The 26493-nt window shown below is 42.5% G+C and overlaps 1 protein-coding gene across 5 annotated transcripts in view; it reads left to right on the top strand.

The window, feature by feature from the left end:
• Positions 1–26493, top strand: part of LRP5 (LDL receptor related protein 5) — a 192271-nt gene that overhangs the window by 52835 nt on the left and 112943 nt on the right. For all 5 annotated transcript variants that reach the window (XM_075425033.1, XM_075425034.1, XM_075425032.1 and 2 more), the window contains exons 3-5: positions 7495–7692; positions 11349–11545; positions 13508–13639. In XM_075425033.1, the coding sequence (XP_075281148.1) occupies positions 7495–7692; positions 11349–11545; positions 13508–13639 (527 nt within the window). The remainder of the gene's footprint in view (positions 1–7494; positions 7693–11348; positions 11546–13507; positions 13640–26493) is intronic.

Raw genomic sequence — 26493 nt, 5'->3', positions numbered from 1 at the left:
AGCCACTTGGAGTTTTTTGCCATGTTCTCCCTCTGCCCATAAAGCCCCAACTGAAAATATCTGCTGTTTATATAAGAATTGATCCGGTGTCCTGGGGGCATTTGGAAGATGCAAAGTGTAGGACATAATGGCTACTACTGGACATTACTAAAATATGTAATTTCTCCACTGTTTTTGCTGTATGGCTCTTTCTCTGATGAATCCAGCTAATACAAGCAGATTTCAGTAGATTTGACAGAAGACTCATTTTCTTAAACAGATCCATGCGTTGTTTCAAGGGTAGGTACAAAGCCTTTGGCTTTCTCTTGATTATTACTCACATCAAGGAAGGTGTGTCCCGTCCCATTTCCCTCTGTTCCCCTACCCCTAAAATTTTTCTCTTCTAGTGTTACTGTTCCAGTTAAGTTTGCAGTGCTGCTTTAGTTAAGCTTGTGTCATTCTTTCCATAATAACCATGGATATTATTTTTTTTTTCGCTACGGTTTATAACTCGCCCCATAAATTTCTGTCTTCAACTGAATCTCAATGTAGGGTGTCTCAGCCAGGATGCTGTTTGCACTTAATTTGGTTTGAACTAGCTTTGTCACTCAAAGTAGAGGAGGGTAAAAAAAAAAAAAAGGAATGCTTGACACTTTGTGCATTCTTGAAAATCCCACACAGGCATACATTTAAAACATGACATTTATGGCCTGTTAGAGTCTGTTGTCCAGTGCTGTGTTGTGCCTTGCGTTGACCAAAAAATGTGGAAACAGCCTAGATGTTATGGTGGGAGAAGAGGGATGAAGAGGACTGCCCTAGCTAATTGTAGAGGCCCTAATTTGTGACTGACTTGTCTAGGAGGAGTTAAGAGTAATGCCTCTTTCTCTGAGGAAGTTTCATAGGTGGATTCAGCAGTGTGGCCGCTGCCTTTTTTTGTTCCTTCTGTTTAAGCACCAGCGGTCACATTGATCATTTGCTAAGGTAGCTGAAAGTTTGGTTTGTTGTTGTTTTTTCTTGTTTTGATTTGTTTTTTTTCTTGTAGGGTGCTAATGTCAACACCAGTGGTAGGAACCAGGGAAGGAACCGCTCCATTTACCAGGGGCGTGCTTTTAAGAATTTAAAGTTACATTGATCAGAGACTCCCACTCCTGCTGCAGCAAAAGCTGAGCTCTACATACAGTGATATCCAAACTCCAAGTTCAGGGTCTTGATGTGTTAAGAGATCCTCAAACCAGAGCCAATTTCCTATAAGTCGTGGCAGTTCAGCATGTGCTACCTGCCGGAAGGATGGAAACCCGTTGGAAAAGGGGAGGAGGTTAAATGGAGACAAGAATTGCATTTATTATTCCCTTGCTTGGCATGCTTTCCTGTGGTGCATCAAAGGGGTGCTTTGTAGCACGTGGGGGGAACAAAACCATTTGAAGGTGCTTGATTACTGCAGAGTCTCAACATATTCTGAAAAGTTCACCAGGCAGATCAGCTTTATTCTCATACTTTATGTTTCTTGTACTGAATCCAAAACACGGCAGCTACTGGGAGGAAAATTAACTATCCCAGCTGAATCCAGGACACATACTTATGGGATTGCAGAGAAGATACTTATGGGATTGCAGAGACACCCTACATTCAGGATGAGATGGTGACAGGGTAATAATAATCTTTTATAAGTTGCATTTTTAAAGTCCAACTAGGAGAAAAGTGCTTTGAAAAAATGCTGTCTGTGTTCAGATTGTTCTACATGTCATATAAATGCATCTTCACCCTACTAGCCTTCCTTTGTAGTACAGTTACTTTGCTAATACTGTGTAGTTTTAGACCTTTGAATGACACGGACATTGATGAGGATTGAGCTTGGAACCTGTTAATGAGGTAAAATGCAGGGATGTCGTTTTCCTGTGGCAAATAAATGTGTGAAGTTGAAAGTACTAGTTTTGTCCAGCAGTCTCTGTGTGGCCAAGGATTCAGCTTTGGGGCAGGCTGCGATTTTAGTGGGAGGCTTAAGAAGAGGAATTTTGCTCAAGGGTAATTTTGGGGAAATTTTTTCATCCTTTTTATTTTAACCTGCTTTTAAGGTTTAATTGGACTTAGCTAGTTTTGTCTCCTTTGTTTTTGCTTTTAAATATCTGTCACGGGATTCCTGATTTTGGTCTAAGCTCCTCTTTAGTCTGTATTTATACATTTCAATGTATGAATAAGCATGGGACTGTCACAGCTGTATGATACAGCCCAAAGTCACCTTTCATAGCCAGGTTTTTCTTAATTCAACAGTCCATCTTTTCTCCATCTTCATTCCTGTAGAGGTGGCTCAAGGCATCCTTTTGAATACTTGAAGTTAGTGCATGTGAATTGGATCATAGAACTGACTTGACCTGATCGAAAATGAGTATTTGGCTGGATCAGTTTCACAGTCTGATTCACCAGCTGGTTGCACAGACCATTTCTTTTGTGTCTGCTTTTCTTTGGTGTCAGTTGTTTGTCAATAGCTGCTTGCCCACACAGTTTGAGCTGCCGCGAATTACATCCTGACTTGTTAAGGAAAACCAAAACGAGTGGCAATTTACATTCATAGGTTGTCGTATGAACTGGGGCAGTTGAGCTACTGCTGCCGCTTCTTCAGGAGCAGTCAGTTTATCCTGGCTGCTGGAGCTGAGATGTTTTGCAGAAGGAAGGTATCTGGGGATATGAGTCCGCTGGAGCCGCTCTGAGGTGAGCTGTCTCAGAAGCCTGAGGACTCATCTGCGTGGAAGCTTTACCATTTCAACTAGAAAACTTCTTATTTTACCCTCCCACAGTGAAGTGTGTGTGTATTGTGATACAAGCGAGTCATTTCTATCTGTCTATCTCTATATATTTTGATTTCCATTCCCCTCTTCGGTGGGATAAACTTCCTAACGATGATATATGCTGCTGTAATCAGAATGGTCTAAATAGGTGCTGTGACTGTGCTGGAACTGGAGGTACATCTGAAATGGGGTGCAGTACGTACATGGAGATCAGAGCATTTTAAGCCTAAGTGAATTGTGAGGGACATATGCTGGGGATAGCTGTAAAGCTGCCTGTTCTTCCTTGGCTGAAATTATGTCCACAGCTGCACATGAAGCTGCCACAGAGCTACTGCAGTTTACAGGAGCGTCTTTTGTTGTGAAGGGGAGAACATCCTGCTGAGGAACATGACAGCAATTACAAATGTAGTCTCCCCTTCGTTCCCAAAGCGGACAGCATTCTCTTCTATGAAGGAAAAAAAGCCCACGAGCTGGCAGGGCTCATTGAGAGGGCTTTAAACTAGGTTCGAAGGGGGAAGGGGACATCGCCCAGCTCACTAGGGACGAGCCCAGGCTTGGTGTGACAGGGTCAGAGGTGAGATTGACAGCCCAGCTCAAGTGTGTCTATACCAACGCATGTAGCATGGGCAATAAACAGGAGGAGCTGGAAGCCATTATACAGCAGGACGGCTACGACTTGGTCGCCATCACAGAAACATGGTGGGACAACTCGCATGACTGGCATGCTGTCGTGGATGGCTACAGACTCTTTAGGAAAGACAGACCAACAAGGAGAGGTGGGGGAGTTGCTCTATATGTGAGGGAGCAACTGGAATGCATTGAGCTTGGCCTGGGGGAAAATGAGGAAGGAGTTGAGAGCTTGTGGGTTAGAATCAAGGGTCAGGCTCATAAGGGTGACATTACGGTGGATGAGTACTACAAGCCACCTGACCAGGAGGAGGAAGTTGATGAGGCCTTCTACAGGCAGCTGCAAGTAGCCTCACAGTCACAGTCCCTGGTTCTCATGGGGGACTTCAACCACCCTGACATCAGCTGGGAAGACCACACAGCCAGGCACACACAGTCCAGGAGGTTCCTGCAGAGCATCGATGATAATGTTCCGATGCAAGTGGTGGAGGAACCAACAAGGAAAGGCACGCTGCTGGACCTCGTGTTAACAAACAAGGAGGGACTGGTGGAGGATGTGAAGGTCGGAGGTAGACTCGGCTGCAGTGACCATGAAATGGTCGAGTTCAGGATCCTGCGTGGAGAAAGCAGGGCGATAAGCAGGATCAAAACCTTGGACCTCAAGAGGGCCAACTTTGCCCTCTTCAGAGAGCTACTGGGAGGAATCCCGTGGGCCAGGGCTCTCGAAGGCAGGGGGGTCCAAGAGTGCTGGTCACTCTTTAAACATCATTTCCTCCATGCTCAGGATCGGTGCATCCCCCTGAGAAAGAAATCTAGCGAAGGAGGCAGGAGACCTGCATGGTTGAACAAGGAGCTTCTAGCGGAGATCAGACAGAAGAGAAAGGTCCATGGAATGTGGAAGGAGGGGCGGGCCACTTGGGAAGAGTACAGGAATGTGGTCAGAGCATGCAGGGATGCCACGAGGAAGGCCAAGGCCCACCAGGAATTGAAGCTGGCAAGGGATGTCAAAAACAACAAGAAGGGCTTCTTCAACTACATCAGCAGCAAAAGGAAGGCTAGGGACAATGTGGGGCCGCTGCTGAATGAGGCGGGTGTCCTGGTGGTGGAGGATGCAGAGAAGGCAGAGCTACTGAATGCCTTCTTTGCTTCAGTCTTCAGTGCCAAGGCAGGCCCTCAGGAATCCCAGGCCCCGGAGGTAAGAGAGGATGACTTTCCCTTGGTCGAGGAGGACTGTGTGAGGGATCACTTAAGCAATCTGGATGCCTACAAATCCATGGGCCCCGATGGAATGCACCCACGAGTGCTGAGGGAGCTGGCGGATGTCATTGCTGAGCCACTCCCCATTATCTTTGAGAAGTCCTGGAGGAAAGGAGAGGTGCCTGAGGACTGGAGAAAGGCCACTGTCAGTCCAGTCTTCAAAAAGGGCAAGAAGGAGGACCCAGGGAACTACAGGCCGGTCAGCCTCACCTCCATCCCAGGAAAGGTGATGGAGCAGCTTATCCTGGAGGTCATCAACAGGCAAGTGGAGGAAAAGAACGTTATCAGGAGTCGTCAGCATGGATTCACCAAGGGGAAATGATGCCTGACCAATCTAATAGCTTTCTACGATGGCCTGACAGGCTGGGTAGACGAAGGGAGAGCCGTGGATGTTGTCTACCTCGACTTCAGCAAGGCTTTCGACACAGTCTCCCATGATATCCTCCTAGGGAAGCTCAGAAAGTATGGGCTGGATGAGTGGTCGGTGAAGTGGATAGAGAACTGGCTGAATGGCAGAACTCAGGGTTGTCGTCAGCGGCGCTGAGTCTTGTGGGAGGCTGGTAACTAGTGGTGTCCCCCAGGGGTTAGTACTGGGCCCAGCCTTGTTCAACTTCTTCATCAGCGACCTGGATGAAGAGTTAGAATGTACCCTCAGCAAGTTTGCTGATGACACAAAACTGGGAGGTGTGGTAGACACACCGGAATGCTGTGCTGCCATTCAGCGTGACCTGGATAGGCTGGAGAGTTGGGCAGAGAGGAACCTGATGACGTTCAACAGAGGCAAATGCAGGGTCCTGCACCTGGGGAGGAACAACCCCATGCATCAGTACAGGCTTGGGGTGGACCTGCTGGAGAGCAGCTGTGCGGAGAGGGACCTGGGTGTCCTGGTGGACGACATGTTAACCATGAGCCAGCAGTGTGCCCTGGCTGCCAAGAAGGCCAATGGGATCCTGGGGTGCATTAAGAAGAGTGTGGCCAGCAGGTCGAAGGAGGTTCTCCTTCCCCTCTACACTGCCCTAGTGAGGCCTCATGTGGAGTACTGTGTCCAGTTCTGGGCTCCCCAGTTCAAGAAAGATGAAGAGCTACTGGAGAGAGGGGACTGGAACATCTCCCCTACGAGGAGAGGCTGAGGGAGCTGGGCTTGTTCAGCCTGAAGAAGAGAAGGCTGCGAGGGGACCTAATAAATGCTTATAAATATCTCAAGGGTGGGTGTCAGGAGGATGGGGGCAAGCTCTTTTCAGTAGTGCCCAGCGACAGGACAAGGGGCAATAGGCACAAACTGAAGCAGAGGAAGTTCAATCTGAGCATGAGGAAGAACTTCTTCACTCTGAGGATGATGGAGCACTGGAACAGGCTGCCCAGGGAGGTTGTGGAGTCTCCTTCTCTGGAGATATTCAAGACCCAACTGGACAAGGTCCTGTGCAGCCTACTGTAGGTGACCCTGCTTCAGCAGGAGGGTTGGACTAGATGACCCACAGAGGTCCCTTCCAACCCCTACCATTCTGTGATTCTGTGAAACCGTGAAGCTGTTTTCCTCTGTGTGTGTTCACAATGCATGTTCATTTGCTTCCTTTGTGGTTCCTAGCGTGGCTGCATAGCCAGAGCTGTCTTCTGCAGGGGATCTGAGGGTCTGTGATAACCGAGGTTATGAAAAGTCTGGCTAAGCATGGGATCTGCAAGACTGAATAGATGCATCTTTACCATTCTTTTCTGGAGCTCGAGTTGTAGCAGGACTTAGCTTAGGTATAGCTCGGTGCACTTACTGAGCTGGTGCCCATGCAGCACTGCTGTTCATTTCATACAGCGCGATGAATCTGGAGTACTGGAGAGTCACCTAGTTTTGTTTGAGGGTTCACTCAGGTCACAGAATCACAGAATCACAGAATAGTAGGGGTTGGAAGGGACCTCTGTGGGTCATCTAGTCCAACCCTCCCGACACAGACCATGCCAGAAGTGGCTGTATTGGCATGGTGAAAGCAGTATCATTTCTCTGACTGACCTGAAGTAGCTGTGCAAGGGGTCGGCTGTGTTGTGTTTACACCTCTGGCATGCCGAATTTGCAACCTGGATGTACTATGCTGGGTAATGTTTACCAGGTGGGAACTGTCTGTCATCTTCTGATCAGACAATTTCTCTCCCAACTGTACAGTCTCAACTTGTCATGCAGACATGGTGTGATTTGCCACATTTTGATCTGGTCCTTTCCAATTGGTAAGTGCTATGAATGTCTCTATTGAGGCTACTTAAATTGCGCAGAGGTGGAGTGACAGGGAAACTGGGACATGGATGGAAGGGGGAAAAAAAGCACCCAAAAATTTTATCTAATGTCATTCATTCTAAGTCTGCATGGATTCATGATTTATTTGTTGACAGAAACAAATTGCGAGGCACTTGATTTTGTTCTTTTCTGTGTACAGACTCGCAAAAGGAAGTTCAGCTATGGTCATTGCCTGCTTTGACAGGTAATTAGTTGCTTCAGAATGTGATTTAGGGTATTAACTTGTAATAACTGGCCATACAAGGATGATACTCAGTTGTAAATGCTTATGACAATCAGGTGCTGCCCAACATTGAAAGAGAACAGCAATACATTATGCAGAAGCAATGCTTGTGAGAGATGCTCTCATCAAGCAATCAAGAACTTTTTTTGCACCCTCTGGAACATTGGTTTGATTTGCGTTAATAAGTATGTTAATAAGTATGTTAAATTTTTGGGGACAGAAATTTGTGTGTATGCACCACTCGATAAACTTATGGGCTTTGCAAAGAGCTGCTATCCCCTCTGTTCCTAAAGCTAACCAGCATATATCCGGATTTAATTTGTGTGCCTCTCTGCTTTCTTTTTCAGTTACATGTATTGGACTGACTGGGGTGAAACACCCAGAATAGAACGGGCAGGAATGGACAGCAGCACGCGAAAAATAATTGTCGATTCAGATATTTATTGGCCAAATGGACTCACGATAGATCTTGATGAGCAGAAACTTTACTGGGCTGATGCAAAACTGAGTTTCATTCATAGGGCAAATCTGGATGGGTCCTTTAGGTAAGTTTCCTTTAGTCAGTAAAATGATGGGAGTTATTTCTCACCTTCTGCATTGTTTCGAACAGAGGCATTTTTTCGACTAATTTAGAATAATGCTAATACCTTATTGTTCTTTTTAAATGCAATTGTTAATAGCCTTGCAAAAAGTAAAATAGCCTCATATCCTATAAATTTGGGTTTAAAAGTAAGACTATTTGTATCAGTGTTTTGCTATAGGCTGTTTATAGCCTTCTTGTACAGCAGGATTTTTCCTTTTTAGGCTCATATTTGTCTTAAAAATAGTTGGAGATGCTTATGCTTGGCCCAGGAAATATACATTGAAACACAGTTGTCCTTGGCCCCATATGAAGATGAGCATGTCCTTTGTGGCGTGCCTTTAAATTAACCAAATTCAGCTTATTTCAGACTGCGAGCAAGCAGGAAGCGGATTTTCCTGAAGCTTGATAGAAAGCACAGTATGGAAGTTTTGATTGGTGGCTCCTGTCCAAGTGTGGTGTTGAGCTTTGACTTTTGTAGGTACAGAGAGGTGACCCTTCAGACAGGGCAGACGTGGACATTTAAGATTCCACCTTCAATTCCATGCAGTGTTCAGTGAGCAGGTTGTGTGGGTCCTGAAGGGTGACTGTCATCTGCTGTGAAGTGTCCTGCCAAGGAGGCAAGTCTCTGCATTGTGGTCTGGCTGTGGTCTTCCAGTAGTTTAAAAATGCCATTTTAATTTTCATGATTTCATAACATTTTAAATGTCTGTGTTACGAAATAATTTTGCTTTGGTAAAAAGTTGGAGGAATTTTGTTTTATGCGTATCTGTGTAGTAGAATAATATGCCTCCCCCCAAAGAACCCACTGTGTTTTCCATGCTGTTTTTGAATTTTTTTTACTGAGATGTATTCTGTGCCTGATTTGCACACTCATAAAAGAGGAGTAAGAATATTGACATCTTTTGTAAAATGCTCTTAGGTTCCTTTGAGAGTACTATGTAAGAGCTAGATAATGGTGGCATTGTAGTAAGTGACAAGTACTGACTGACAGTCAGAAGCATAGACAAGGAAAAAGGCCTTTATGGAAGGGAGTGGTAGCTCAAAGGCTGGGTGCAGGTTCATAGACTGAAAGAAAATGCTCTCTCACAATTCAAAATCTGAGAGAGACGTTCACACAGTAAAACATGAATATATTTCTCTGATTTGGGGGGCAAGTGGCAGAGGGTGAGGTTTCCAGGCTGATTCTGCAGTTACCACGCACATACAAATTGTATGAACTTTACCTACATGTATGTGTAAAAACTTAAAGTTAGTAACTGGTAAGTAAAACGTATTTTGCTCATTTTGAGGTAGAGAAAGGCCATCTGAAAGGGAGCAAGCCCTTGAATACACTAATTCTAGCAATCTGTCCAAATTACTTCGTGATAGGTTGGCGCATGTCCACCACCACCCAAGAAGTTTTTGAACCATAAATAAAGAGTATTTTTGGAAAAAAATAATGTGTTTTGCAGTTAAAAAAAAATAACTGACTGGTGTGCATTTCTTATGTATTTTACTCAGATACTGGAGGGTGTAAAAGCACACTTTATGTCAGGATATTCCTGTGCAGGATGCATTCTGGAAATTCCTTGTGTCTAACTGCACATGGGCTTTTAGGTGTTATCCAGTATAATAGCTTCTTGTCATTTAGTTGTGTATGTGTTATATTGTTACCGTATGATAAAACTTCCTTCTTAAAATGTTATGCCTATTGATAAAATCCTATGAATATTGATATTAATTTTAACTCCTTTAAAATTAAAGTTTTATTTGTTCTTTGTTCCCTTCCGCTGATCAAAGTTGAAACAGAAGTCTGTGAAGCTGGGACTCTTAAGTTCTGGTGTCAAGGTAGACTTCAATAATGATTCAAACTAGATGATAACTTTGGTGGTTGCTTCTGTTCCTCAAACAGAGCAACATAATTTTCACTCAGACTTGTCAATGAAGAAATCTTGGGGTGTTTCAAATGCTTTTACCTCTACTGTCCCAGAATCATTCAGAATTAAAATAAAAAGGAAATTTGCATTTTGCATGGTAGATTAATGTTACTGGAGCAATCTGCCTTGTTAAGATCTTAGCAAGCTTCATTTTGCAAGCACATCAGTGGAAGCGTTTCAAGGGATGTAATTGCAGAAGGGGAAACTTGGTATCTAAGAATTACGGAAATATGGGCATTACGTAGTGGAGAACAGCTGCTACAACACTAGAACACAGCCACTGCTGTTACTAGTAGAGAAGCAACAGCAAAGGTGAGAGTGGAAAGAGAAATTGGTGTTTCTATTTATTCTGTTGTGTTTTATGGTGAGTGAAGTAGTGATAATTGGAAGGACAGAAATTTTAGAGCAGTTTCAATTTTACCTCCAGAACAGAAAGAAGAAAAATAATTTTGTTTTCTTTTTTCCACACGTTTGTGTGTGTCAGTCTGTTTTAAACTTTTCTGAATATAGATGAAGAATTTTGGGGGTACTTTTTATATTCCCCCTCCACCCTGGAAAGTGCAAATGGTACCTATGCTCCTCGACATAGAACAGAATCCTTTCCCTGCCAAATGTTAGCTGTTTTTTTTTTTGTTTTTCTTTAATCTCTTCAGTGGAAACAATTTAAATGCAGAACTGAATAGAGGTATATGAAAACGTGTTCCTCACTTTCCTTCAGGATGATGCTGAGACTTCAGCTTTCTCAAAGTTGTATGATGAAATATTTTGTATACTGATTTGCTGTGTCAGAATACTGGTTTGGAAGGTGTGCCTATGCCTTTGTGTTTGTGCGTACATAAAATGTTTGAACTTTGTGAAAACTGAGTTCATACTGTTTTGACTGAGGAATTGTCAAGTGTGTTTTCCTTGACTTAGTAATTATCTCCAGAACTACTAAATCTGAATTATACAAAATTATTGCAATATGTATACATTTGGGGATCCTGTGAGTTTAGAAAACATGTTGGAAATACCATGTGTTTTGTGGCTTTCAGTTCAGCTAATAACCAGTGTGAAAATATATGCGTCCCCTAAAGAGGTGTGGCTGAATGAGGTCATTGAAAAACATCTGAAATGTTTCTGATTTACATTAATCATAAATATGTAGTCTCAGAAAAAATATAACTGACCCATGATTCACATCTAAAAAGATAATCTGAAAAAAAATTGTTTCTGCTGCTGCTGAAGTTAATTCTTCCTTTAAGTCATTTCTTCCTTTTCCTGCTACAAGAAAGGACTGGATTCAACTGATATCCTGGGCAAAGATGTCCTACATTGCATAGGAGGACAAAAAAAGTAACCATGTAATTGGAGGAGCATGCTTCGGACCTGTATTTCCTCCAGAAGGCAATTGTGTTTGGGTATTTGCACAGCCCTGTTAATGAACTTCGATGTGGCCTGTCAGAGGTCAGTGTGGAGCTGAATCGGATAACATGTCGCTATGAAACCCGGTGTATTTGTGTCCTTATTGCTACGAAGGGACAAAGTCTTGTTTTATATTTTTCGGTCCAATTATCACTTTTATCACCAGGTGAATCTCTTGGTCCAGTGAATTTGTTAGAAGAAGACAATTCCTATATGAGTTTTCACAAAGCCGGATTTTTTCTGTGTGGCAACAAGTGGAAGCAATGCATTTTCAATCCTTGCTCTTTCTTTCATCTAGGCAAAAAGTTGTTGAAGGTAGTCTTACTCATCCCTTTGCACTGACTTTGTCTGGGGACACTTTGTATTGGACGGACTGGCAAACGCGCTCCATTCATGCCTGTAACAAAAGGACAGGAGAGAAAAGGAGAGAAATACTGTCTGCCCTATATTCGCCAATGGACATCCAGGTCCTAAGTCCAGACCGGCAGCCATACTGTATGTTTTACTTTTACTTGAAACTTTTTGCATGACTGTTACGTATCTATCAGGAAAAACATTAATCAAAAAAATGGTTAGTGTGAAGTTGTAAGGTTTTGAAGACTTGTCAGGGGATTGGTTGCTAAAGGTGTAAGTACCCAAATCCTGTACATTTCTTTGAAAATTCCAACTTGAATTGGTTATGAGCTCACTCATCATCCCATTTGGTAACAAAATCCAAAATAGAGTGTAGTACCTCAGTGACATCTTTTGATTTAGAATATCTGAATGAGAATGATAAAGACTCGCCTAGCATCTTTTTGACACCATTAGTTTAAAGACAACTGGAAAAAAGCTTATAATTACTTTTTTTTTTAATAAGTAGAATTATCAGAAAATAGTTAATGTTCATGTTGTGCTCATAAGTGCATTTTTTTCAGTCCAGACTTTATCGTGTTTATCTTCAAGATGTGACAAATAGTTATGAATGTTTCAGTATGGAAGGGATTTAGATCTGAGCTTTTATATAAAACATATATGTACCTCTATTCTTTCTGTATCTGTGATGCTACTTCAAAGGAAGGCAGGTGTAGAGAGCTGAGAATTGGACAAGGCTGTATGTGTTTTGTATATGCATGTGATTCCATGTGGCAGTTGATCTAGATTTTCTATTTAGGATTGTGAGAATGGAACTTAAAAGCAGTGATGGGGAAATGTATGTAACTGAGTAGCTATGGGAAGAACTGTCTCTTGCCTAGGGGAGATACTCTTGCCATTTGGATTGGCTTCTTTATTTATGCCGGCTGTAAAGTCTGCTTCCCTAAAGATAACGTTTGTTATTCCAGTAGAGTTTATAGGATGTCAGTGAACAGGCTTGGAGAAAGCAAAAGGAATTTGGAGATCATCTTGGTGATGGAACATATGCAAGATTTTATTGAGGTTGTCGGGTATGCACAGCACCCTGGTTTATTGCACAGCTCCAGATAAGAGTTTGTGCTGAATTCTTGTCATTGCTTTTAGCTCAGGGAATGACCCAGCCTTGGGTCATAGTATTTCTGGGTCGGTCACAAAGAAAATATGGTGCATAGGGAAGTAGCGTGTGCTGAAAATAGCTCAAATACCATTGACTTCATTAAGATCAGGCTTGGATTCCTTCCTCTCCCTTTTTTTCCTCTTTGTGACTGTCAGTGGAAGTCACACAAGCCAAATTAGCCAGGAATTTTATGGTTTTATATTAAAGCAGTTCAGATGCTTATTCAAACTATGATTGATTTTGGAGAGATCTTGAACAACTTACGATGTTTGTTTTTTTTAATAGCTGGCAATATTCTCCATAATTATTTATGGTTACAGTTTCATCTCTTGCTACCATTTTTTTCCCATGTAAATAAGATACTTATGTGCAGTTGTCGTGTCCGTTCGTGTCCCCCCCCCCTTTTTTTTTTAATGTTTTCAATTGCTGACTTTACATGTTGCTCCTGTGGCTTTCCTGGTGATTGAGGGATATGTCTTGCTGTGAAAGCTTTGCAGTAGGAAAAGATATTTCCAATATGCAACACTACTGTAATGTAGGAATTGTACAAATTGTTATGCTTTCCTTTCTTTCACGGAACTGGTCTTCCCCCCTCTATTACCACACTCCAAGCCCAGTTTTCCATTTTCATGATGCTTAGTAGACCTGGAATCAACAAAGTAACTGATGCCCAAAGCTCTTAGCTGTGTTGAGAGAACTGTATAGTGAGGATGTGCTGAGCTGTCAGCTCTTTCAAAATCAGCTTTTGCATGCATCTCAGTTTAGGTGCCCCTAGAAGTAAGATGCTGGGGAGGGAGGAATCAAAACACTTTATTTTGTGGTTCCTCTGTCTTTTAGCACTAAAGCTTGTGTCAGTAGCTTCTGGATCTGTAATTTGTTCCTCATGGAGAAAAGAGGTCTTTAGGGGTTCTAGAAAAATGAAAATAAATCTGTTTGGTTTCTTGAAGTTCACACTCCATGTGAAGAAAACAACGGTGGTTGCTCCCATCTGTGCCTGCTGTCTCCAAGAGACCCCTTCTACAGCTGTGCCTGTCCCACTGGTGTGCAGCTAGAAGATGATGGCAGGACATGCAAATCAGGTAGGAGCTTGGCTTTTCTACAGTGACAATGTTGACATGGTTTGGGTTTGCTGCTTAAAAGTTGTGCCTTGAAGAAGTGAGTTGAGAGGACCTGCCTGATGCATTGAAATGTCACTAATGTCTTGATGAGGATAGCAGGAATTTTGCACCCAAATCTCCTGCCAAGCTACCAAAGACACTAACTTTTATGAACTGAGGTAATCCCTTGCATCAGAAATGAGAGAATTTTGACTGTATTTCTGGTACCAGTTCTCTGTAGGAATGAAGTAGTATGTGGAGCCCATTGCAGAAGAATTCATTAGAAGTAAGCTATGGTAGGACATCTTTCCATTGGACAATGGACAGACTTATGCTCCCTCCCATTCATTGTCCAGTCAACGATGCAGTAGTGGTGGCCGAGTTGTTGCCTTCCAGTTGCATCTCAAAGTTAGCGATATGCTTGAGACATGTTCTTCACACAGATGTACCAAAAATTTGTTCCAGGCGATGTTCGCCCGCCATTTTGCTATTTTAGAGATAACCCAATGAATTGCCCCTGCTTCAGTTAGTTTTTTAATGAAATAATCAGTACAGAAAAATTCAAAATTCAGATTTAAAATAAAAATACCATTTTTTCTGGTTCTGAAGATTAATCATCGCTGTTTCCCTTTGGAATGCTCTGTGGGAAGGATTTATGGAAAATTGCATTGGGATTTTTTTCTTCCTGGGTCTAGTCTGTGGTTTTTTGCCATTTTATTTGATTTTTAAAAGTGAGGCAAGGCTTTATGTGAAGAGGCCTATAAAGTTTGCTGCTTGAGATAATTGAGCTAGAGAAAATAATGTTTTAGGTGGCTGTTCCATGTCACTAAGAAGTAGAAGGAGATGCTTGTGTATTACCAGCAGTAATCTGTTTAGAGAATAATAACTAGAGTATACGCTTTAATTGAGAAGTATAACTAGATGCGTATTTCATATCCACAAGTTGAATGAGTCTAGTGGTATATTTTGAAAGCTTGGTTTTGTCATTGATCATGAAGCCTCTTTTAAAAATGCATATTACACAAGCAGGCAATTAACATTGATACGGCAGGAGGACACTAGGAGGTAAGATTTTGGAGAATGTTCTGCCAACGGACTAAAAGACACTCTGCTGCCTGTCTCCAATGCGTTTTCAACAAGTCTAGTCAAACAATATAGTCACTTTCTGATGTGGCTTGATTCCTGTGAGTACTAAAGCAAGCATAATAGATTCCTTTCATTTCGTGAACTTGAAGCAGAATTTGAACACTGAACCTCCAGGGTTTAAGGGCCAGCTTTATTAGCTCATCCTGCTGCAATTGAAAGGCTTAGAAGGTAGTTCTCGCAGCTGCTAAAAGACCTTTCTCTTTCCTCCTTCCAGCTTTGGAAAGTTTCCCTTTCACAGCTTTTAAAAAAACATTGCTGAATGCTCTGGACAACCTTTTTAGACATTCATTTTGACCGCATGTTTCTGGCAGTGGGAATGAAGGTCAGCCTGCTTTTGGCGTTTTGGCGGATAGTACAAGCAGGAGTGACTGCTTATACTGTGCTTTCACCTTTCCATTGTCAGGCCAGACAATCTGTCAAGGGTGTTCTGTCAAAAGAGGGCGAAAAAGTGGGATGGGAACAGGAAATCTGATTTTGCATAAGAATGTGGCCTTTTGGTGCAGTTTTATGGATTATTTCTTTCCCAAGCTCCATATCTTTTGTTGTCCTGTCTGCCTTGTACCAACATGCATGTGCTTCTCTTTCCACTCTTACTAATTAACTCCTTGGTTGCAGGGAACTGACTTTTTGTTCGCTGCACGAGCCCTTTGTGGTAAAGTTGTGTCGGGAACTGCGGATGCAACAGTGTTGACCACTTCTCCATTTTGTTCCCAGTTGGCTTGGACAAAAGTGCAAAAGCACAAAGTCCCTTGGGCATGTCAGCTTCTTTGACGTTAGGCTTTTCAGTAAATTACACAAAAGTGACTGGGGATTTATCTGCAAGAGGAAAAAGCATTCTGTTCTCATAATTTGTGTCTACATGGGGAGTTTACTGGTGCAAATGTAACTATGTAATGTTACTGTATATCTCGGTCAGAAAGTATTCCTGTGCAGAAAAGTTCTCTTGGATATTGAAAAATACATATATTGGTAATCTTCAGGTATGAGAGCTCTGTAGCTCTTTACAAGGAGTGTGGGATGGTAATGGGCCGAGGTAATTAAGAAAACATGAATTCAAGGCCAGGCTGTGACACTATTTGCTTTGCTGTGGGTTATGTCTGTATGTATTGAAACTTTGAAACTCTGAGTTTTTACCCTTTTTCTAAACACATAGCTGTTGATATGCTGAAGCCAGAAGTATTGTGTCTGTGTTAAAAGAGTAGTTTATAATTCTGTAGATTTTGCTGCTGATGTTAATTCATTCTTGCTTTCTCTGTGGTTCTAAGCAGTTGCACTGAATAAAAAAAAAATTTGGTTCTACAGTAAATATCCATCACTAATAATGCATATTAAATATATGGATAGGTTGCAAGTGGCATCAATTTTAAGTTTCGCTCTGGGAATCTGTACTTTTGTGCAGGTAGGTGTTTTGTGTCACTCCAGACGTGATACTAAGTCTGTTTTCCTCTGTTGGCTGTGAAAATGCTCCGGACTTGCTTGAAGTTCCCATATCCACAAACAGAGGGGTCATATGTTTGGAAAGTAAATCAGCTGCCCCTGACCATGTACTCTTAGCAAAGGGAGCATTCAGGCTGTGATCTTTGGAATTACGTAGTAAGTTGTGTGGGACCACTACAGTCTTAGTGGATGTGTCTAAACACATGATTTTAGACAGGTATCTGAACCCAATCTTGCGTGCATAGATCATGAAGTCAGTTTGTAGTGCGCATCAGAGCCCAGTGGCTCTAGTCTGAAGTGCCTGTGAAGGGTGGCCTAGTTGATGGTAACTCTTAGTACCTCATCACCTCCTGGAATGACTGGCCTGTGAAATTTCATGTTTCAAAATGGAGCTTCAGTTCTTAGACTAGGTGGCTTTCTTGAACACCTAGTTCAAGGGGGGGAGGGGGGAGAGGAGAGGGGAGGGTGTTGTTTTTTCTTAATCTGCTTTTTTTTTACTTGTAAGTCTTCTCTAAGCCTACTTGAGCAATTGCATGAGTTTTGGGGAAGGAACAAAGGTTTGGTTTCAGTCATTTAAAAGTCATTCATTCTACCTAATGAATTCATTTATACAGTTGTAAAATTGTAATCCTGCTTTAGTTAATATTCGGTTTCTTGCTTTAAATGCTTTCTGATGCAAATAATCAAAGTCTTAAGACCAAAGTAAAAATTATGTGTGTTCTGTGCATATTTTCAGGGAAGCAAAGTTTGGTTTGATCAGCAGTGGACAAGCAAATAGGTCAGTTTAGAAAGCAGAGCAGAAGTGTGGAAATTTTAAAAGCTTGGGGGCCTTCTTTTAGTCGTTTTCCTGACTTAGGGCTATCCTGAGGTTTTTGTTTCTGTCTTTGTTTAAGGATCACATTTATCTTCCTTATGAACAGAAATATTTTGATTCATGAGTCTTTTGGTTTTCTGTGAGGGCTCCTTTCAGGAAGCTGTTCCTTATCCTTCTGTCCTGAGGTTCCCTTCCTAAGATTTAGTGAGTTCTGTTACTGGTGGTGTGATTTCAGCTGGGATACGGTTAATTTTCACAGGAAGCTGGGAGGGGACGCAGTCAGTACAGCTGACCCAAACTGACCAAATGCATATTCAATACCTTGGGACATCTCACTATGTAGCTGGGGGAGTCTCATTGCTGCTCAGGAGTGGGCTGGGCATGGCAGGACGGGAGATTGTACTGTATATCATGCACTTTGTATGTTCATTTTATCAGTAGTATTGTTGTTGTTTTCCTCTTTCATTGCTGTTCTGTTAAACTGTCTTTATCCCAACCCACAACCTGTACTTTTCCTTCTTTTCTTCCCCATCCCACCAGCGGGGAGGAGTGAGTGAGCACCGTGTGGTTTTTTGTTGCTGACTGGGCTAAGCCATGACATTGGGCTAGCACTAGTTTGAAGTGGTGTGAGAAACACAAATGTATTGATAGCTACCCTTGCAGGGTAGAGTCTTAAGGTGATAGCTACATGTCATCTCCTTTGATCAGCTTCACCTTTCTCGTGCTTCTCATTCTTGTTTTCTTGGTGCACAGAGAACGACATGAACTTACCTGTTTCTGGCTACAGCTCTGGTGCACCCTTGGTATAATGTGCACTGCTTAATATGAGTATTTCCAGGTGAAGTGGAGTTGGGATCTTTCCATCCTGTTCTGCTTTCACGGAGCAGGTTTGCTTTGCTGTGCTAGGCAGGTGTGCAGTCTCGGTGTTGGATGATTTCCCCTGTTCTTTCCTTCCCTCTTTGACTTGACCATGTGGTTCGGTTTAATCGCATTCGAGCAAGTCTAGGGGCTTGCTTCATATCTTGTCAGCTAATTGTGATTAAACCCTGACCCCAGTCTCATACAATGCACTCTTCCAAGGCTGAGCCAATTTCTGTAAACAGCATTCAGCAGCCTGTATCTCTCCTGTTTCTGGGAAATACATAATTTCTTTCTGCTGTATTCAGTGTGGCTGGCATACAGCTATTGCTGCAGGCCTTCTAAAAGAGTGTCAAAAGCCTCATCTTTTTTCTTAGAAGTGGGTATATTTCCCTGTAAGTGGACACTGACTTCCTAAATTCTCTCTACCTGTTAGTGTTGCATTCCCAAAGGATCTTACTCTCATTGCATATCATTTTCTGATACCATGGTACCACATAAGTCGATCATATATGAATTAATGTGACAGAATTTTAAAACCTGTCATCCGTGGCTGATACCACGAAACATTTTGAGTGAAAGCTCAAATACTCCACACCTCACCCTCCCAAGTTTATACTAGCTTGGCTCTATGGCTATGAAGCTGTAATAAGTAGGATAAACTGGACTTCAGCTAATGTTCTTTTTTATTGTCTACTTTTTTACATCAGCAAGGGCACTCAGAGCTACATAATGTCAGAATTAGTCCAGATCCATGGAGCTTCTGGAAGCTGTGTACCCCAAGGTTTAAAAAACTATTTTCTAGTTTTATTTTTATTTCATATTAAATGTGTAATATTTTGCTGCAGTACATGGATAAAATATTTTGGTAAAAGCTACAGAATTTTGCTCTTCTCGTTATGCAACTTCATTGCAGCAATTTCTCTTGGCCTGGTCATCATTAGTTTTTGATCCTTTTTATTAAAATTGCTGTACTGGTTTTGGCTGGGATGGAGTTAATTTTATTCATAGCAGCTCATATGGTGCTATGTTTTGGATTTGTGACCAGAACAGTGTTGATAACACAGGTATTTTTTAACTAGTGCTGAACAGTGCTTGTACAGTGTCAAGACTTCTCTGTTTCTCATGCTGCCCTGCCAGCGCATAGGCTCAGGGTGCACAAGAAGTCAGGAGGGGACACAGCTGGGGCTGTCCCTGACCAAGCTGGGACCGACCCCAACTGACCAAAGGCATATTCCGTACCATACAGCACTGTGCTCAGCAATAAAAGTTGGGATAAAGAAGGAGGAAGGGGGGACATTCAGAGTTATGGCATTTGACTTCCCAAGTCACAGTTAGGCATGGCGGAGCCCTGCTTTCCTGGAATCGGCTGAACACCTGCCTGCCCATGGGAAGTAGTGAAGGAATTCCTTCTATTGCCTTGCTTGCACATAGAGCTTTTGCTTTACCTACTAAACTGTCTTTATCTCAAACCACGAGTTTTCTCAGTTTTAGTCTTCCTATTCTCTCCCCCATTCCTCCGCGGGGAGCGAGTGGGAGGCTGGATGGGGCTGAGCTGCCCAACAGGGTTAACCCACAACAATTTTGCGAACAGTAGTTCTGTTTTCTTTATTTTCTCTAGAGTTTGGAGGGGAAGCTATTCATTTCTGTAAAGCTGTCTTTTCAATTTTGTAGGATGTATTTTACTCTCTAATACGAGGGAAGTTCCCTGATGATACTGTATCTGCTCATTCAGTACTGGGTGATTTTTCTGTTTCCTGTGCAACCTGTGGCAGATGTACTTTTAATAAATCAAACATTCCAAGTTGTTATACACATATGTTACATCTAAATTCCTCTCCAACCAAATTTGAGTCTTCATTAAGAGGAATCTTTTTATGCTTGCTTCCACAAAAAACCCCCAAACCTTTCTCTGCATTTCTGTAGGCATTGTCTACACTGAGTTCTCTTGGAGATTTAATTTTACACTAAGTTATTTTCTTTCCATTTGCCTCGGGAAAGATGGTGAGTCTGTTCCATTTCTTGTGCTTGAAAGCAAGATGAGAGACCTCTTGGTAAGAAGGCATGTGGGTGGTCGAGTTATAGGTGTATTTGCATACCATGCAAACAATAGATGGCAAATGTGACATCAAGTGCAACTTAAGTAAGTATTTGGCAGGGGGAGACATTCAGTGATAAACTGCATCAGCAATCTTTCAGCATAGCTAGACTACTCCTATCTTCTAGTGCTAAGTTCAGGCTCTGATCTTTAACACCACTAAGAGCTTGATGTCCCTCTGTGTGAGATATCCCTTCTCTGTCCATGACCTCCAAGTTTGCCATACTCTCAGAGACATGCTCTTGGTATTTTGAAACTTGCACAAAAGAGCAATGCCTGGAAGCGAGGACAGTGCGAACTAAAGTATGTTCCTTTAATACGCTGAGCATTGCTCAGCATAGATATAAGTCAACAAGCATCTGGGCAATGCTCTTAGTCATGTGGTTTAGTTTTAGGTAGTCCTGCAAGGAACAGGGAGTTGGACTTGGTGATCCTTATGAGTCCCAACTTGAAATGTTCTATGATTCTAAGTAAACTGAGCACAACTATCTCCACCATGGACTATAAAAATGTAAATGATTTTCTGCAATAGCTGAAGACAAGGAATTTGGCTGCAAAAGCAACAATATAGTAATGTTACCTTAGCTTCTTCTTGCCTTGGTATTATTATTGAACTAGGAAAAAGTAAATGTGCGTGTACTGTGGACAGCTTTCTTGAGTTTGATGCTATATTTGCAGTGCTCTGTAATAGCTTACTTCTATCAGGGGTCTGTTCCTAAAGCCTATGTAGAAAATTCAGCTGGTTAATATCTTAAGGATAAATGTCCAAGGATTACATTTACTCCTACAAGTGTGACTTGTTTTAAGATTTGACAGAGGGGAAAGTGTAGAGCAGAAATAAAGGAAATTTGGGTATTTGCATCCCTCTAAACAGCAGGACCTGTTAGATACTGCAGCTAAATACAAATATAGAAAATCCTCTGGTACAATGGCAAGTGCCTGCTTGGTCCCCTGTGTGGATAAATTATACTATTTGGGTTGTTAACACATCTTTTTTCTTCTGTGACTTTTCATCCTTTCTGTTTTCCCCTTCTCAGGTGCTTTTATACATATTTATACATAAATGTGAGATTTTGGAAAGACTTGTGTAAGTTTCTCATTCTTGAGCTAGAGATAGTCTTGAGTTGATAAATTGGGTAAAGTAGGCTGAAAGGTGATTTGTCCGTTTCATGATGGTGGTGTGTTGGGGTCGATGTAGCTTGAGAATTAGCACGACTAGGAGGCTGCTGGTAAAAGACAGCTAAGAATAGCCATTGAGAAAGTTCTGATAGCGCACATGGTGTGGGTTAGCAAAACAAGATGTGTTCAAGGACATGCAGGCAGTCTGTTGCTATTGGCGTTAGTGCATAGTTACCAATTATAAGGGAATGTGGGGCATGTGAACAGCGTGTGATTTATGTCTGTAGCCTATCCGATGTAAGCGTAATCGTGTGTACAGATATGGTAAATGCATATAACTGCACAAGCAGGAGAATAAAGTATTCCGACTGTGTGTCTTAGCAATGCGTGTGAGAGTCGTTCCCGTCCTTTCACGGATGCTGAGACCCGGCAGTGGTGAAAACCCGGTCCTACTGAGATCCCAGGAAAGCTCCCATAAGTTTCCCTGGGACCAGCAATTGCAACCGAGATCTCCTCTCTGGATATTTTTTGATGCCCTTTAATAACCCTAAAGTGTTTTATTCTTTAAATTCTTTACATTGTCTGGAACGAAGGAGGATCCGCTTTATTGTCTTCGGGTAAATTGGCTTACAAGTTGGGGTATGAATGTTTTTTTAAAAAATACATATATACACTTAGTAGGTGCTATAAATGCTCAAGTGGAGAAACTTTTAGTGTTTGCATGTCACAGGTTACCTGTGAATGGCCTGCTGATGTAGCTCTGAGATTTGACATTGAAACAGGTACCTGAATTGTCAATTACATTGGTGGCTTCTTTACCCCAGCGAATCTACTCTGACAGAATAGAGGGTTTACGCTACTTGAGATGTGGAAATTGAACTCTTATTGTACATCAATGCGAGCATTCCTTAAAGCCAGCATAAGAGCCACTGCCATATCTTTAGCTTTAAACATAAGTAAAACTAAAAAAATGTTACTCATTTTCAGAACCTTCTTTTAGTTATTCAGTGGCAGGAGGTTGGTTGTTTTAAAGCGGTGACAAGGAGAATTTCTTCCCTCTTCTGCTTTCCCCCTCAGATGGGTGATGGATACTTTCTAGAAATCTGGTTCCTTTAAGATGTCTCAGTCTGGATGTTTAACTAGCCCAGCAGCCTTTGCAGTAATCTTGTCCTTGATATGTCAGAATGTAAGTAGCCATTTGTGACATATGCCATGTTGACTTCAGCTCATCAGAGATGTATTTCTCCAGTTGAAGGCAACTGTTATTTGCTTGAAAGTGGGAGAGCTTTAATCTCATATGATGGTAAGAGCTGTAGGGTTTCTACCAGGAAGGTATGACAGCTGTAGTTTCTCAAATGAACTAGGAAATGCTGTTGTCGCAAATGAAAAACCACAAAAAACCCCACATTTTCATAATTGAAGAAGAAGGTACTAGCTTCAGGTGGTTGAAGAGTCAACTTCCCTTATTTATCCTTGATCCTGTTGTTGAGGCAGTTGATCAGGGTTGGGTAATATTCCCAGTGTCTTGTTCCTACTTGCCATTCTTCACAATGCAAAACAGAAAACAGTGGTTTTGGAACCTGCTGGCTAATACTAACCTGCTGCTCATACTGGTTTTTATGCAGGAGATAAAGGAGTACTGAAGGAAAAAATGTTAAAGCACTTCCTTCTCATTTCCTGTGTGCTTCCTGGTGCACATCATACGTTTTAAAAGTTTTGTGTCTGCAGTTCCTTGGCTGAGCAATCATCAGCTTATTTGAGCAACTAAGCCTCCAAGCAAGATAAGCAGGCAGACAGATACCTCAATTGTAAAGTATTTCTTCTCCTGGGATATAATCACCAGAGAAGAAGATCCCTTGGCTAGCACATCTTCCCGATTAATAAAGAGAAACAGCATGGGCTAATCCAGACTTTCTGATTAAGTAGATCAACTGCTAATTAGAGGTGAACAGCCTCTTTGTGAAAGGGAAGGGTTAGGGAGACATTTGTTATTTGGGATAATTGCTGTAAATCAGCTCTTTTAAGTACCTGGGAAAGCTTCTGCTGGCATTGTGTGAATAACCTACAGTAACTGTCAGGAGTCTTCTAGCACTTGGAAGATGCTGGAAGAGAAATCTTGCATATCAGTAAATGAACTCTGATTATATTCTAGCATTGATTTGGGGCTGTATTGGGAAGGAGCACTCATGTCCTCATCTGTTTGTCATGAGGAAGATACACAAAAGGAAAACTCTTATTTTCCCTTGTTGCCTAGAATCTTGACAGCTGCCTGCATGCCTGTCTTTCTCCCTTACCCACTCTGTGATTGAAATGCAACTGTAGAAAATCTCCGTCTTTTGGTTGCAAGATGCTTTCACTTTGTAGGTGTCTTCTGTCCTGTGCCTGGTGTCTGACTATGATAGGGAGATGTTACCCAGAAATTGTGGAGGACTTTTTCCTCATTCCTCCTCTCCCTGCTGCGCTCCCAAAGGTGTATCGTGCTTCCTTTGCTTAATCAAGGAATTGCCAATTTCATGTTCTTGCTTTCTTAGGTTGAGATGGGGCTTCTTAAAGATCATGGTGATCCTTCTCTGAAGGAACGATTTGTCTAATTGGCATCTCCTTCAATGCCTGCAGCCACATGAGTTCCCTAATCATAGTGGTATCTTCCCTCCGGCTGGCAGATAATCTACTGAAAGGGCCTGTGGGTGTGTTGCACCAGATGAGAGGGACAGCTTGGATAATAGATCAAATTTACAAGTAGTCTATGGTGGTTCTTGCAAGGTGGAGAATTATCCAGATTCCAGACTATGAAAATAAGATGCAGTGGGTTGAATGAGGAAATAGAATTTCACTTGCTTCATCTAGACCAGTGTTATCCTACTTACTCCAGACACATCCTATTGAGGCACAGGTGGGGACTGGGAGAAAGAGGAACTGCCCACTGTAGAAGATCAGATCTGAAACCATCTAAGGAACCTGAAGGTGCATCCACCTGGAACATGATGAGGTGCATCCATGGGTCCTGAGGTAACTCGTGGATGAAGTTGCTAAGCCACTATCCATCATATTTGAGAAGCTGTGGCAGTCCGGTGAAGTTCCAGATGACTGGAAAAGGGAAATACAACCCACATTTTTCAAAAAAGGTAAGAGGGAACATCTAGGGAACTACAGGCCAGTTAGTCTCACCTCTGTGCTGGGCAAGACCATGGAGCAGATCCTCCTGAAAACTATGCTAAGGCACATGGAAAATAAGGAGGTGACTGATGACAGCCAACATGGCTTCACTAAAGGCAAATCATGCCTGACAAATTTGATGGCCTTCTATGACAGGGTTACTGTGTTGGTGGGTAAGGGAAGAGCAACTGATGTCATCTGCCTGTACTTGAGCAAAGTGTTTGACACTGTCCTGCATGGCATCCTCATCTCTAAATTGGAGAGACATGGATTCAATGGCTGGAGCACTCTGTGGATAAGGAATTGGCTGGATGGTCGCACTCAAAGATTTGCAGTCAGTGGCTCAATGTTCAAGTGGAGACCAGTGACCAGTGGCATTCCTCAGGGGTCAGTACTTGGACCGGTGCTGTTTAACGTCTTTGTTTGTGACATGGACAGTGGGATTGAGCGCACCCTCAGCATTTTGCCAACAACGTCAAGCTGAGTGGTGTGGTTGATGTGCTTGGAGGGAAGGGATGCCATCCAGAGGGACCTTGACAGGCTTGAGAGGTGGGCCTATGCGAATCTCATGAAGTTCAGCAAGGCCAAGTGCAAGGTCCTGCACCTGGGTCTGGGCAGTCCCAAGCACAAATATGGGGTGGGCGGGGAATGGATTGAGAGCAGGTGTGAGGAGGAGGATTTGGGTGTGTTGCTTGATGATAAGCTCAACATGACCTGGCAATGTGCGCTTGCAGCCCAGAAAGCCAGCCGTATCCTGGGCTGCATCAAAAGCAGCATGGTCAGCAGGCTCAGGGAGGTGATTCTGCCCCTCTGCTCCGTTCTGGTGAGAGCTTGCCTGGAGTATTACGTCCAACTCTGGAGCACTCAGCACAGGAAAGACATGGACCTATTGGAGTGCGTCCAGAGGAGGCCACAAAAATGATCAGAGGGATGGAACAGCTCTCCTCTGCGGACAGGCTGAGAGAGTTGGGGCTGTTCAGCCTGGAGAAGAGAAGGCTCCAGGGAGACCTTATGGTGGCCTTTCAGTACTTGAAGAGAGTTTACAAGAAAGATGGGGACAGGCTTTTTAGCAGGATCTGTTGTGATAGGACAAGGGGTAATGGTTTTAAGTTGAGAGAGAGTAGATCCAGACTAGATATAAGGAAGAAATTCTTTACTGTGAGGGTGGTGAGGCACTGGAACAAGGCTGCCCAGAGAAGCTGCAACTGCCCCCTCCCTGGCAGTGTTCAAGGCCAGGTTGGATGGGGATTTGAGCTGCCTGGTCTGGTGAAAGGTGTCCCTGCCCATGGCAGGGGGGTTGAAACTAGATGATCTATAAGGTCCCTTCCAACTCAAACCATTCTGTGATTCTTTAGCACTAAGACAATAGGCTATGGTGTTACTCAGTAAGAAATAGTATTATGTGGAACTATATTTCACTAACATCCCTTTGCAATACACCAGGAAGGGTAGTAAAAACTGTCCAGCAATGGGTACCTGACGATCTAGGAAATCTAGAGGCTAACTATTCTATTTCTACTCCATTTCATAAAAATTTCATGAGTGGCTGTTTTTTTTTCATTCATGTGTAGATCTTGTTTGTTTTGAGTCTGTTTTCCCCTTGCTTTTGTTAGTATGTTTATGATTTTTTGATCTGTATGAAGAGATTATATTATTTTCTATTCATATAAACTTTTATCTTTCTTAATGGGGACTACTTTGTGTAGTGACAGAGTGAAATAGCCTCATACGGAAATGGCCTTGTTTATCATTTCATTGGATAAAAGTCGTTAGAAACGTGCTGTAAGGAATAGCACTAGCTCTGTTGTCAGTGGTTTTGCTGGCCTAGAGTGAACTCTCTGTACAGGCTTTAGTGCATGTTTGAGATTGATGACTACTTTCCAGGACTCTGAAAGACTATCTAGTTAGAGATGGTAACTAGCTCATTTTGTGTGTGGTTAGGGCTAGGTTTTTTTGTGTGTATAAAGGAAGAAGCAACACTCTACTTTTTCTGCACTGTGGAGTGTCTGGATTAATTCTAGTTTTATGCTGCAGGATAACCAAACCCTGGATCTGCACTGAGAAGTTTTATTTGTAAACTTTGTTATCTTGCATTCACCATGGACTAGGTACATGCACATGTGAAGTTGCTAAGACCCAGTGACAACCTGTTAAGCTGCTGTAGTTTGACTGCCTCTTCAAACATTGGGTGGCCAACCTCTATTTTAC

The sequence above is a fragment of the Opisthocomus hoazin genome, chromosome 7 (genome assembly GCF_030867145.1).
Source record: "Opisthocomus hoazin isolate bOpiHoa1 chromosome 7, bOpiHoa1.hap1, whole genome shotgun sequence".
Taxonomy (NCBI): Eukaryota; Metazoa; Chordata; class Aves; order Opisthocomiformes; family Opisthocomidae; genus Opisthocomus; species Opisthocomus hoazin.
Note: the sequence above shows the minus strand (reverse complement) of the source record. Positions and strands in the feature narration are given on the sequence as shown.